General features: G+C 33.5%; 1 protein-coding gene across 3 annotated transcripts in view; it reads left to right on the top strand.

The window, feature by feature from the left end:
* TTLL7 (tubulin tyrosine ligase like 7) overlaps positions 1 to 12,518 on the top strand; it is a gene marked incomplete at both ends in the record, with an annotated part of 89,642 nt that extends 77,124 nt beyond the window's left edge. For all 3 annotated transcript variants that reach the window (XM_080692286.1, XM_080692285.1, XM_080692284.1), the window contains 2 exons: positions 3,774 to 3,947; positions 12,398 to 12,518. In XM_080692286.1, the coding sequence (XP_080548412.1) occupies positions 3,774 to 3,947; positions 12,398 to 12,518 (295 nt within the window). The remainder of the gene's footprint in view (positions 1 to 3,773; positions 3,948 to 12,397) is intronic.
* Positions 12,519 to 15,419: the final 2,901 nt, after the last annotated feature.

The following is a 15,419-nucleotide window of genomic DNA, read 5'->3' as shown; positions in this document are numbered from 1 at the left end:
CAACCTCAGGAATGTAGGGAGACCCTCAGTAACCTATTAACACCCTGTTTCAAAAACACAAAAACTACAAAGGGTTGGGGGTGTAGCTCGAAGGTAAAATGCCTCTGGGTTCAGTTGCCATTACCACAAAAACAACACACACACACACACACACACACACACACACACACACACACACACACGTCTACGGAGTTTCACTAAAGTAAGAGAAGTCTAGGATTCTGTTCTACTCAAACTGAGGCCTGAGAGCTCAGGAATGGTGGCTGTGGGAAGTGATGCTGCGGTGGAGACCTGCTGGAAGAATAGAAGTTTGCTAGGTAAAGCGAGAGGGAGCAGCCAGGAAGAAGGAAAGGAATGCAGAGTGTAGAAAAGCCCCTCTCTGCCCAGAACCCTCAAAGAAGGGAATCTGATATCTGTTAGTTGAAATGTTTTCTTGTGGGAGTTTGTTATATACAAACTTTTAGAGTTTTAAGGCAAAAATAAATTCTATGGCCAGGCTTGGTGGCCCAATGGCTTGTAATCCCAGCATTTGGGAGGCTGAGATAGGAGGATCATGGTTTGTGGACAGACTCAGCTACTTAGTGAGGCACTTTGCAATTCAGTGAGACTCTGTTTCAAAATAATGAATAAAATATAGGGCAGGGGCTGAAGCTTAAAGTTAAAATGGCCCTGGGTTCCATTCCCAGTTCCGAAACAAAACAAAACAAAACCAACAACAAAAAACCCACAAATAAGTAAAATTACATTTTAAAAAATGAACTCTATGGTGATTCTAAGGTGGCAGTCTGTTTTTAGGCTGAATAATGCCTATTTTGAAAAAAAGTGGACAAACCCTAGACTACTTAAAATGATATGAACCTCTCTGTTCTCACATTCAGTTGGGCATGTTCTCATTAGCATTTTCTAGTTCCTTAATTTTTTTTTGTTACCAATTACTCATTTGATTGAGATTTTGTCCAGATATTTAAAAAAAACTTCTCTGGCCACTCATTGATTAGGACTTCAACCAGAGAAGAAAGGAATGATTCAGTTTCACTCTTTACGTCACTGACTTATTAAATGTTTTGATGACAGAGGGAGTGAAAATTATAAGATTACTAAGTAATATGTAAAAAAATAAAAATAGTTTATTTTTTAAATTATTGGATTACCAAATAATGAGGATTTTTTCTTTTTTCTTTTTTCTTTTTTCTTTTTTGGTTTCAAGGATTGAACCCAGCGCCATTCAACCTCTAAGCTAGCCCCTAACCATTTTTATTTTTTATTTTGAAACAGGGTCTCCTTAAGTTGCTGAGGTGAGTCTTGAACCTGTGATCCTCTGTCTCTGCCTCCCAAGTACTGGGATACATGCCTGTACCTTCATGCCTGGTTAGCATTTTTAAGCCTTTTAACTTTATTTTTAAATTTTATTTATTTTTAAGCCATTAACTTCACTTTGTTGTCAGAAGTTTTAAGAACCCTCTATCTCATTGTTATATTAGTTTAAAAAATCATTTCTTTTACTATTTCTCTGAATATTAGAGAGAGTCCCAAAGAGCTTTTTAATCTTTTAGTTTTTTTTTAAATTCATAGATCTTGGTATGCTCATTTCATTGGCATTTAGATTCCTTAAGCAGCTTGCTTTGATAAAAGGACTGGTGTTTTAAATTAAACAACTTAATGTTGCTAATATTGGAGATTGAGATACTATTAGGGAGTTTGATTGTACTGGGGAATCCTTTCATATGACTCAGCTATGCAAGAAGGGGCAGGGAATAGGAAGAGAGGGGCCTAGTGCTGATCTACTCAGCTTGAAGCATAGGTTATCTTTATGCATGGGGACTCCTTTAGCCTAATGCCGGAAGAAGCAGGTCTCATATTTTTTTCTTTCTCTTAGTGAGGAGTTTTAGCATGCTGATACTTGAATATGGATTAACATGGCAGAATGGAACCTTTGGCTAGTGGTGGTGAATGTGTACACACACACACACACACACACACACACACACACACACACACATGTAGAGGGCCTTGATTTCTATATTTATTTAAAATATTTCAAAAAACTAAAGAGTGAAAAGCCAGTTAGTCATATTACTAACTCACATATTGTTCAGAAAGTCATATCAAATTAACTTTAAAAGCTCTTTTCTCTTTCATTCGTTTTTTTTTCCTACTCCCCAACCCCAAGTTGAGAAAAAAGTTTTTTTCACTATTATGTCACTATTATGTGAGTGATTTTGATAGGATCTGATCAAATGGCTTTAAAAATAAATAAAATAAAATAAAACTTCTTGTTGAGAGTGGAGAATGGCAATATAGGTAGAACTTTGAAGACATACTCAGAATCCCAGGAGAGAGGAAAATGGCATGCAGGTCATCAAAACACAGGTATTTTTTAAATGTGTATTTATACTTATATAAAATTTTATATATCTGAACCCAGATATTTTATGGCATATTAATTACAAAGATCTTCCCTAATAAGATTTTTTCTCATTAATTTTCCTGGTCAAATTAGGTAGGTTGATTTTATATCTATATCTACATATCCTGATAAACACACACATATAGATAATGTAATATCTAGTGTTTGTTAAATTTAGTAATAATTAAAATTTTATTGTGAGTTAATTAACTGGCATATTATTGATTTTTGAATGACTTTGACTCCTTTGTTAAGAAAAACAACCCCATATTATATATGCTCTCTTTTGGGCATCAAGCTTTTCATAAGAAAATAAGTAGCAGCCTTTCTAGTAAATAATCCTTCTCTGAGTGTCTAAAGCATCTTGTATAATTCCACATATCTCAAATAGCCACAAAGGTTGAAAATAGAGTCTTTGAATTTCCCATTGGGAGGTACTCTTTTTTTTTTTCAGGAAAATATTTTCCTTAATATTTTTTCCTTTCTGAAAATCTACTTTCTTTCTAAGGATTACATAATTGGTTTATGTAAAATGAGACTTGAACCATTACCAAATATCAAAGCACTTTCCCCAATAGAATTTAATTTACACTATGGAATACTATCTCTCTTTCTCTATAGTGGCAAGTGTTTCTTGGTTTAAGCCATTATAGTAAACATGGGGATTATTAGCACATATACACACATGCAAACAGTTGAGGTTACCAGGAAGGGAGCACTACTTACTGACTTTGGAACAAGCCGAGCACACTGAAGAAATATTCAGACTTTGACCTTGCAGTAGGTCAGTACTTTTGGAGATAACTTACTCCTAGATCACAGAGGCTGTGCCTTAGGAAAATCATAGGTATAACAGCATCTGAAAGTTTCTTGACAAGGGTGGTAATGATCAAGGGATTACCCTAAATTCTCTAAGTTCAGGAAGGTCACAGATTAAATTGCAGCAACTTTTTAATCTCTTTGTGGGATTATTATTAGCATTAGGTAAATGCAAATTCCTAGAAATCCTAAGTTCCTAGAATACTTAATTTTTGAGAAATCAGCTCAACATTTTACACATACTTTAATATTGAATAACTCCATTGTTGAGGAGGTGTTGAAAAAACATCCTGTTAGCTAGTCATGGTTGGCACCAACAGAGGCTTTAAAGACAAATGGTGTATGCTTTTGATATGGAGTAATTTTTCTAATATAAATATTAATTTCCTAATTTGTATTTCTACTATACCTTTTAACCATCTGTAGTTCCAATAGACTCATGAGAACATTTCTACTTTCCTTTATCACTTTGTTGCTAGGTAAGTGATACAGCAAGTTACCATTTTTAACAGGGAACATGAAGTCATGTCTATTTTCATGCCAACAGATCCTCCTGGGAAAGTATATTCAGCAAAAGCCCTGAGGTGGTAACTCCTTTGCAGCTCCAGTGTTGCCAGCGCCTGGTTGAGCTTTGCAAACAGTGCCTGCTAGTGGTTTACAAATATGCAACAGACTCAAGAGGATCACTCTCAGGCCTTGGTCCTGACTGGGGTAATTCCAGGTACTTGTTTACATTCTGTATCCTCTTTGCGTTTGACATGAAGTGATGCCACAGCACAGTTTGAAATCAAGAGTCTCTTTTTGCCAATATAGCTAGGGAAAATTGAAAGATTGAAAGTTCATACGTGTGATAATCTACAATCTTTACATTTAAGGGATTGAACAAGGACAGCAATCACAAACCTGAATGTGATAGAAATAATGTATAGAGATATGAGTTTATTTTGTTGATACACTGTTGCTTTCAAAAAGCTGGTAAGAGTACCCCAAAATGTGGTAATCAACTCAGTTTTGTTCCCCAAAAGAGATATCTGAACACTTATCCTGGAGTCTTCTACAGTGGGCAAGATGTCTTTATTTTAGTTACACAGTTTAGCATGCCTCTACTACCTCCTTCATCACCAAGAACATCTGTAGGAGGTGAATTTTTGTCAGGTTCCACTTCAAAATTAAATTTTATGAAAATTGTTCAGTTAAAATAGATAGTTTTATAAAGTTCAAAAAACAATATTGTTTTTAAGCTGCAAAAATATACACAGTAAATATGGAGAACATTTTAGCATTTTTCAAAATGACTGTCATACCTTTTCATTTTATTACAAATAAAATGAATATGTAACTACTTTTATTATGTGTACATTATAGTACTACTTAGATAGAAGAGAGTAAGATACGACTTTGCAAAACTAAGCAAGAGTCAAAAAATCTACTGATGGCTGAATAAACAATGAGGAAAATTGAGCCACTATAAAACTTGGGCTTTCTTTTTGAAATAGCTAGAAATTGATCTGTTTATTAAGGGAATCTCAGGGGGTATAATAGAGCCAACTTTCTATAGGAGTAACTTATAACAGCAGAATGACTCAATATTATTCAAAAAAGTTTTATAGAAATATTTTAAATTTTATTTGCTTTGTATTTTGCCACTGTGCTGCTATAAGACCTTTTAACTCTTCTGAAAATAATAACTTATTGCTCATAACAATGGTAGAAGTAAATAAAGTTAACCATTACTTTTGAAAGTAAATGTCAAAGTTATAATGTATAGTTTTAATGTGATTTAAAAGAATTATAGTCATTTTTTTAGATATTATAGTAAATAAAAACTGTACTTTCCAGTCTAGGAAAAAAATTCACTTGAAGTTTATAATGTCACTTCTACAGTTCCAGATTTTATAAACCAATTTCTGTTGATTGATCGTGCAGCTTTTGTGGGTAGACAAAATAGGATCAGTCTTCCTGGTTACTTTGGAGGAAGAAATTATGCCATACAATTGTTTCGGGCCTTTCTATTTTCTTATCCTCTGGGTGGTCAAAAAAGATATTCCTGACTCTGGAATCTTGAGCTCTGCCCTTCTGATAATTGCTCAGGATGACCTTAGTGTTGTGAGTATAAGCATCTCAGTTTGTCAGTAAATCCATCTTTATTCATGCCCAAGTTCAGAGCAGTAGTTAGACATTTCACCAATGGTCCTTATTACTGATAGGAGTTATATTGGGGATATGGTGTGTATGTGATCCTGGTGAGTTTTCTAATATTAAAACTTACCCACTCAAAGACAGAGTCATAACAAACCCCAAATTCACTATCTTTGCCTGATAAAGCTGAGTCCCTCTAGTGATGGCAGGAGAGCAAATGAGAATGTGGCCTCTCTGCAAAGGCCTGAGCTAAGTAAGCATTTCGCTTCCTTCTTTCAAACCCACAAGCCAGATCACTCAGTCCTGGGAATGGGCCAAGAAGCTTACACTAGTAGAAGCTCTATGTAGAAACAAAAAGAGTAGAGAGAAATATACATTTCTCCATAAAATCTAGCTATTAAACTCAAGTTGATATAGCATTAAGAACATACATTTTTCTCTTATTGCTAACTAAGAAAATGTATGGCATTTTACTTCATATGTAGAAGTAACTATATACAACTTTTTATGTAGAAGTAACAATGTATTTACTAATACATTGATTCATTCTGTTTATAAAGTAAACCTGATGAAATATGCATATGAACTTAAATTTATAAATACATATTAATTGTAAATAAATAAATATTGGAGTATATATCTTAATAAATTGTGAGGTGATACATCTTTGGCTGTTTTTCCATGAAATCAAAAGAAAAAAATAGTTAACATCAGTCAGGTTTATCAACAATGTTTATCTTGACCATACCTCTACGGGATATTTCCTAAGAGGCTTTAAAGAGTGTATGGCAGTTTTTATGTAGAAGAGAGTAGCCCTCAACTTTGTAATCTCAGAAAAAAATAGACACTAGCCGGGCGTGGTGGTGCATGCTTGGGAGGCGGAGACAGGAGGATCGTGCAGGTTTGAAGCCAGCGGTGCTGGCTTAAGAGATCCTGTATCCAAATAAAAATATAAAATAGGTCTGGGAGTGTAGCCCAGGGGTAGAAGGGCTTCCAGGAACCCCAGTACCACCAAATAAATAAATAAATAAATAAGTAAATAAATAAGTAAATAAATAAAATAGGCACAACAAGTTAAGAAGCCATTTCTCAGAGGTAGACTCAGAATAACTATGCAAATAGAATTTATATATGATTTTGTATCTAGTTAACACAATCATATATAAACACATAGTATGTATTATGATGTGCATCTATTATATACTTATATACAACTCCAGGACACTAGCATCTATGAGTCCAGCATAATATTTTACTGTAACCAGGGTTGCTCAGGAAACTTGGGACTTCCAAACACTTTTCAGCCTCTAGGTTTACATAGCTTCACTAGCTAATTCCATGGAACCCAACTGGAGAATAGAAAAAGAGGGAACTTCATTGGCAAAGGAGAATGAAGTATAATCTCACCCCAAAACATACTTGCAACAATTCTAAAATAAATATTAGCAAACCAAACTCAGAAAGTGTCAGTAAATAATATATCATGACTAACTTCCATTTAATGAAGGATATAACAGCATTAAAAAGTGATCATTGTAATTTGCTCCATCAGTAGAATAAGGATCATTTCAATAAATACAAAGAACGCTTATAATCCCAGCATTCAGGAGGCGGAGACTGGAGGATTGCAGTTCGTAGACAGCCTCTGCTACTTAATGAGGCTCTTCACAACTCAGTGAGACCCTGTCTCAAAAATAAAAGACAAAAAAATATGGCTAGAGGTATAGCTCAGAGGTAGAATGCCCTGGGGTTCTATCCCCGGTACCGCAAAAACAACAATAGCAACAACAACAAAGAAACCACTTGATAGAATTCTAAATGCAATCTGATTTAAAAATTGAGGAAATTCTGTAGTCTAATAGAAGATAATTGTGAAAATACGCAATTAACATACCTAAATTTTGAAGACTCTCCCTTTAGATGAGGAACAAGTCAAGATCGCCTCTTAGCACTACTTCTCTTCAGCATTGTGCTGGAGGTCCTAACTGGTTCAATGAGGAAAGCAGAAATAAATGGCATCAAGTTTGAAATAAAGAACTAAAACTCATTACTAGGAGATATGTTGTACTCACACAAATCGAAATAAATTTGTAGATAAATTAAGTGATTTTAAGAATTTTGATGGAATCAAAGTCATTATAAGGAAATAAATCATATTTTCTATATTAATGGCATGGCTAGAATGTGAATTTTAAATATCATTTCACTAATTTGAATGTATATTGATACAGGAATAAATCTAACAAAAAGGCATTAGATCCATAGCCAGGAAAACGTAAAAAATGTAAAGGTGTATCATATTCATCATTAGAATCATTATCAGTAGTATGCGAGTTCTTCTCAGTTATACATATCTATAAGTTCAATGTTATTCTACTATAATTTTCAATGAATTTATGTTTATTGCTCATTATGGAAATGCTCATTTTAGCATTTAAAATGCTAAATCCAAGGAAGAAGGATAGACAAGAACAATAGATAAGACAATATTGAAATGGACTGATAAACTGATAGGAATTAATAACCACTGTATGTAGAAACTTTACATAAGAAAGAAAATCTAAGATAATCTAAAGCCAAAAGAATAAATTAATGGAACCATCCTGGAAAGCTGTAAGCTAACACAGGCCAACCCCGAGACTTGATTTATTTTTGTTTTGAAAATGACTCAGCAAGGCAATTTTACTTTTTACAAAAAGGGTCTTGGAGATTTTATTTAGTACAATAAGGGGTACGTTTTGCTTATGAAAAATGGGGAAGAGAAGTTTCTTTAAACAAATGATGCTAGGACAATTAGATTTCCAAATAATAAAAAGGAAACAACTTTATCTGTGCTATAAACAAAAATTATTTTCTGAACTGAGTAAATAGATTTGGAAAAAAACTAAAGATTTCAGGAAATAATATAGGGAGATATTTTAATGAATTTGCAATGTGCAGTTATTATAAAAACAGAACAAAATGTGCTATTCATAAGTAAAAAGATGAATACATTTAAGTATATTAAAATTAAGAACATATGTTCATCCAGATACCCTATTAAGGGTGGAAAAAGGAAGCCACAGAATAGAGGAGATGTATATGTGGTGTGGGGTGTGTGTGTGTGTGTGTGTGTGTGTGTGTGTACAGTGTGTTGGGGATTGAACCCAGGGTCTCACACAAGCTGAGCAAGTACTGTGCCACTGAGCTACATCCTAGCCCAGAAGGGGAAAATGAGAATTAATATTTAATGTGTATAGAATTTTTGTTTGAGATGATGATGATGATGAAAAAGCTCTGGAATTAGTGCTGATGGTTATAGAACATTCTGAATGTACTAATTGCCTTGAAATGTGCACTTACTCAGAAAAAAAGTTGTTTCATGTTATGTAATTTTATTACAATAATTTATTTTCAAAGAACACAGAACAGATATTCTGATGAACTTTATTTACTCTGCATTCTCCAAACCAGGTAGCTGAGTTTAATCTGGGGGATTAGGGTGTTGGTCCTACTACAAAAAGAGCCTAGAAGGTAGCCGTAGCTTACCTTTCCAAGGTTAATCCCCTACCACTTTTAAAATTCTTCATGTTCTAGAGATCTTCCATGGCCAAGAATAACATGGCATAGAAAAGACCAATTCTGTATCAATCAGGAACTAAACAAGTATATGTTCTATGTCTGTATGGAGGGTATGTTAAGAAGCCTTCTTATCTAAATATAAGGAGTTAGTCCATGTGTCAAGCCAATGAAGATAGGGTGATCAAGCTATTTCTCCTTGGCATATGTTAACTATGAGTTAGCTATTTTTGGACATCAAGAATAAGATAGAATCAAAATAAAATTGTAAACTTTTACATTTTTTGGTACTTGACACAAACTCTTTAGGCATAGTCTTTAAATTTACTTCCTTGAGATAGTCTTCTGCATAAAAAGTCAAACTGTATTACTTAACTCCATTGCAAAGAACATTTCAAAAAAAATGGAGATATTAAGACAAATAATCCACTGTAATGCTTTAAAATATTCCACAGCACTTTATTTAAGTAAGCAAAGTGTTTCTTCAGTGTAATTTTATAAGCACTTTTCAATTCTTAAAAGCTTAACTTTTTCTGCTTCAATTTAAAAGTTTAGTTTTGTGGCATATATACTTTATATACATATATCTACTTTCATACTTTACATGTTACATTACACTTCATATTTCTGAAAAAAGTTATATTTGTACCCATTAGTTTTAAAATTGGAACTCGTATACAATGTCAATTCTATGACATTTCTATGACAACATAGTATAGCCGTGATGCGCCCTGTGCCAGAGCTAGCCTGTGCGGATTTGAGTCCTGGCTCTACCATGTACAGCTGTGTGTCTCATAAAGTTAACTCATCTGTAAAATGTAGCTACCAGTAATAACTAATATATAAAATTGTTAAGAGAACTGAGTTACCACTTGTAAAGCAATCAGAATACTACCATGCCCCGAGAAAGCACTATTTAAATATTTGATTATTAAAATAGTATGAATTCGTTGTGGTCCTGGATTTTGTGCTTTTGTTTTTTTTTTTCATGTGTGAAATGAACATCTTTACCTCAAAGGTTTATATGAATAATACTGAAATGTCGATAGTAATGAATGCTTGGAAGTTTTTTGAAAGAAAGTTGGTAGAAGTTTGATGTATATTACCAGCACAATCAGAATGCATTTTCAAAAGAAGGTAGCATATCTCTCAAGTAATATAGAATAGTTAGTATATTTTGTACCTGTGTCCTCAATAGGAAGTGAAGGCTTCTCATGGAAAAAGGTATCAGATTAATCATCCTGACTCCACCGGCTCTTGACATAATAATTAATTCATATAAATTACCCGTGTGATATTAAGAAAACAATTTCTATAATCTGTGATGGGAGAAATCAATTGTTTTATTATTCATCACTCATTATGAATTTTTATTTAATTTAGTTTGTTGTATATTATTTTACTGCTCTATTAACTTAATGATTTGAGCAATTACTTATAGCTTATGATACTAGGTAATAGATTTAGTGGGTATTATTAGATAATTCATGAAAATAATGTTTATGTATATATTAGGAAGTTCTGACATCTTAATCTGATTGCTATATTCAGTTTGATTATAATGAATTCATTTTCTTTCTACAAATTTCAGATAAAGCAACTATAACTGTAATTTTCCATGTTATCAATATTATTTAACATAGCACAGAAGCTAATAGCATTCTTGGCCTTCACTTTTTAATCTATCTATGGGTTCGTGATAGTGTCACTGGAGGATTCTAATGTCAAGTGAAGAAAATAAATCATTTGATGCTCTACTGTTGTTTGTTTCCAAGACCACTGCTAAGTACCCGTCTCCTGTGGCCATCTCTGCTCTGGAAATTCCTCAGATTTGTCCTGGGTGTATAGCATAGCATGCCCTTCTCATTGGATGTATACTTGGAATAGGTGTGTGTGTGTGTGTGTGTGTGTGTGTGTGTGTGTGTGTGTGTGTGTGAGATATGTTACTAGGGATCGAAGCCAGAGGCAGTCTACTTCCAAGGTACACCCACATCCCTATTTTTTTTTTTTTTTTTTTTGGTGGTACTGGGGTTCCTGGAAACCCTTCTGCCTCGGGTTACACTCCCAGACCTATTTTTTATACTTTTTTATTTGGAAACAGGGTCTCGTAAGCCAGCGCAGCTGGCTTTGAACCTGCGCGATCCTCCTGTCTCCGCCTCCCAAGCGTGGGGATTACAAGCGTGCGCCACCACACCCGGCACACATCCCTATTTTTATTTGGAAACAGGGTCTTGCTAGGTTGATGAGAGTCTTACTACTTGTTGGGACTGTCTTCCAACCTGTGATCCCCCTATCTCAGCCTTCCAAGTCGGATTACAAGCCTGTGCTACCATAGTACTTTTTATTTGCATTTGTACATATGTGTTGCCTTGACCATTTCTCTCTAGACATGTAGATTAGACTGATATGCTAATACAGAGTTTTTGTAGAAAAGAGGATTATATGTTTGTGCAGTTTCTTATTTGTAATTCCTAATTTCCAGAGCTTTGAATTTTTAAAACTGAAACCCATTTGTTGGCAAGTCTGATTGGAATTGATATAAAGTTATAGTCTCTATCTATCTGATTTACTGTGAACATTTATATATTTTACTATGTAAATACTAATATTTTGTTTATAGAATGCTGTTCCAGGGCCCTGATAGAGATATTATATAGTATATACACTTTATTTTTTTTAATGTGGGAAAACCAGATATTCTGAAATACATTTGGCTGCAAGATTTACATAAAATCTGTAATCATAAACACAGTATACTGTAAGAATATAAGATTTATAACTAGTATGACTTTTTTTTTTTTTTGGTGCTACTGGGGATGGAACCCAGAGGCCTTCTACCTCCAGGCTACACTCCCAGACCTATTTTATATTTTATTTGGAAACAGGGTCTCTCTCTGTTGCTGAGAGCCTCACTAAGTAGCTGAGGCTGGCTTCGAACCTGTGCGATCCTCCTGTCTCAGCCTCCCAAGCGCTGGGATTACAAACAAGCGCCACGACGCCCGGCCTCTAGTATGACTTTTAATCTTTAATATTTGTTACCTATAGGCATAATCCATCAATAATAAATTTTAAATTACAATTAGCATTTCCTTCCAAATTTTTAAAACCTAATTACTGTTAGTATGATTTGTCAAATTCTCATATCCCATGATTTAAAGTCATTTTTGGCAAGTTCTATACATTAGGGACCAATAGTGAATTTTGAATTAATGTGCACCACATAAACAATTTGAAAACAATGGCTTTTAATGGGATGTCTTAGGATACTAATCTTATATGTTGCTTCTATGCTCAGCTCTTTAAAGTTCTGAGACCTTCCCTTTCCCAGTGTTGGGGAGGAAATCTTTTACTATAAATTGCATTGTTATAATAACATTTTCATATAGGATATGCAAATTACTAACCACATACTACTTTAGTGAGAGCTATTAATACTAATTTGCTTGTGACAATCTAATTGTTTATTATTTTTAGGTATTTACTACCAGGAAGTACCCAATTCTTCATGAGAACACCAACCTACAACACGAAATACAATTCGCCGGGAATGACTCGCTCCAATGTTTTGTTTACATCCCGATATGGCCATTTGTGATACTGAAGGGAAGATCACCATAGGTTATGCATAATAGTAATTCATTTATTTCCTCAAGTTGAACATGCAAAGAAAGTGACCATTAAGTGCTGTTTAATGTATATATGACATATATATGTGTGAAAGTATTTCCACACATGCATTGAAATAACATATATATTTATTATAATATATGAAAGAAGAATTAGTAGAAAACTGAATATAAGACTTAAACTTTCTGGAAATGTAATAAACCATGATAAAATTGTTTACACAAATATGCGAATGTCTAGAATTTGCTAGGTTTATAATTCCTTCCTACTAGAAATGTTATTTTTGCTGCAGAATATATAAAACAATTGATCTTGAAGATCCCATTACAGTGTTAAATTATTTTTAGATAATAGCTTTTGACTTGAAAAAGCACTAATAGTATAATACGTATTAGTTCCCTTATACTAGCCATTTAAAGTGAAACAAGAGATTTAGAAGCTGGTGTTGCTTTATGATAGGATTAAGTTTAAAATGGATTTACCATTACTATAGTACATTGTAAAGTGCTAGGAAAAAAAAATTCCAACCTGATTCTCTAACATTTTATTCCTTTGTGTGGCAATTTAGTTAACTGTGTAGTAATATAAAATTTCAACAAAGATCTGATAAAACAATACTATAAACTAAAATTGAAGACAATCCAGTGGGTTAACAATAAAACATAAACTAACTTTTATCTTATTTTTCATAGGGAGTCACATAAAGGAACAGAAAATGATGGTAGTGACAGAATCTTTCTATATGACTTGGGTCTCATACCATTCATTTTTATTTGGAAAATATCTCTTTGATAGGCTTTAACATATGGTTAAATACAATTCTTCTGCAGAAGTAGAACTGACATTTCAAACTCATTTTGATGTTAAAAGATAATTCTTCACACTTATTGTATAGCAAGTTTCTCATTGCACGATAGAAACAAATGATTTTGAGTAGATCTCAATGATCACACATTACTAGTCACTGACATACCCGTGAGTTTTTTTTTTACAACATAAAGTTTTTTTCTTGTCCAAGATTATTATGCATAAACTTAATACAATTTGCTTTATTTTATTGCTTACAGTTTCAATATCAATGAATGAGCTTTCAGCTTTACAAAAAAGTTACAAACAGCACTATCATTGACTGAACTCCAAAATACAACGTTCCTTTTTTTAAAAAAAATGTATTTAAGCTTCTTTCTCCAGTAATTTTCCTCATAGATGCTAATTATTTGCAAAAATTCATGAATGTTTTACCTCCTTTTAATATCCTAAAAGCTGTTTCCAGTATATCAAGAAACCGCCCCAAAGCAGGAGAACTAAGACAGGCAAATTGGCTCGGTTTAATTCACAAGCTGGATAGCTGGCAACCCAAAGTTGTAAGTTAGATATATTTTGCTTTTAAAGCTATCTTCTGAGAGTGTGTTGGGATGAAATTTTTCATTTCTTTCCTAAATTATTGCTGTTACTTGATTCTTTGTGACTACTTAGCATCCATATTCCAGTGGAGACCTTTTCTTACTGGATGCATCCCAAGTACTTTGTTATTATCTTTGCAAAAGAGGAGGATACGAGTTTTAGGATGAAAAAAATAGTGTTTATGACTCTGTTTTGTGAATTCTTAAACATGTTAGGATTTTTAGAATGAATAATGCAAAGATTGGGATATTATAATTCACTCTAAGAATGATCGATTAAGTCATTTCATGGGACACTTTTAGGCATTTTTCTTTTAAATCAACAAAAGGAGAAACAGCTTAAAGTGGCTGATAAATGATGTCAGCTCAGTTTGTCTCTTGCTTTTGCTTACATCACAAATGGTTAAGAATGTCCAACACTGGATGGTATCCTCTTTCTAGAAACATATATACATGCACACACACACACATACAGATTAAAAAGTAAGTTCTATTCTATAAATGAATGGAACTGCCCGGCTATTTGATGAACCCAGTCTCACTCCCCTAGCTACTTAAGTCTGGCTTTATTTTGAGCACTAGAATTTTATTACCCACATTTGCCTATTTATACTGATCTCATTTGATATGATGAAGTCATGAATAAAAGCCATGTGCCTCATTATTTATGTATACTGCCGGGTGTGCTGTGGACTGTGGCGGCTGTAGTGCTATTCCCCAGTGAGCAACTGAGAAGAGAAGACACAGTAATGAACCATGGGAGTCTCCAGAGGCCATAGAAATATTTTAGAGGTATAAAATATTCCTTAGTTTTTATTATAAATTTTTTATTCATAGGGTAAAAACATATCAGCATAAGTGATAGTACAGGTCTGACTCTCCTAGGAGAGAAAATAGCTTTATCTGAAAAATTTCAGAAGTTACTTCATCTCACCAGGGATTTTAAAAGGGGAATTAGGTGTACTTACAATGAAAGCATATTTTCATTTGGTTAGACAAAAACGTACCCCTGCTCATTTGATAAATCTTCAGATACCAATGTTTCCCCAAACTGTAAGATGGAAATGATTTCAAGAATTGCCTAAGAAACAAACTTCTTAAATTATTACCTGTAAATGTAATCTGAGACTGCAAATTGGTTTTCACTTGAGTAATCCAGCATTGTAAATTAGTAACCATTTAATTTATGTAATCTGTTGAATGTACTGTTATGGTTTATATTTTTATTAATTTACTAGCAACACATATTATTTTTACTAGAATTTCATTTACTAGGAATGCAGTTGTAACAGAAATCAAATACAGAAATGGCAATGGTAACCTCTCTAGTACATAGTTGAATATTCCTTGTTACCTTTTCAGATGCAAAGATATATACATTTTACCATATGTCTAAATTAAGCCCAAATACACAAAATGTTTCCATTTTCTCCTCTCTAAAAATAACGCCAAACTAAATCCAAACA

Source organism: Muscardinus avellanarius, assembly GCF_963383645.1.
Source record: "Muscardinus avellanarius genome assembly, chromosome: 3".
In the NCBI taxonomy this organism is placed as follows: domain Eukaryota; kingdom Metazoa; phylum Chordata; class Mammalia; order Rodentia; family Gliridae; genus Muscardinus; species Muscardinus avellanarius.
This window is presented reverse-complemented; position numbering and strand designations above follow the sequence as displayed.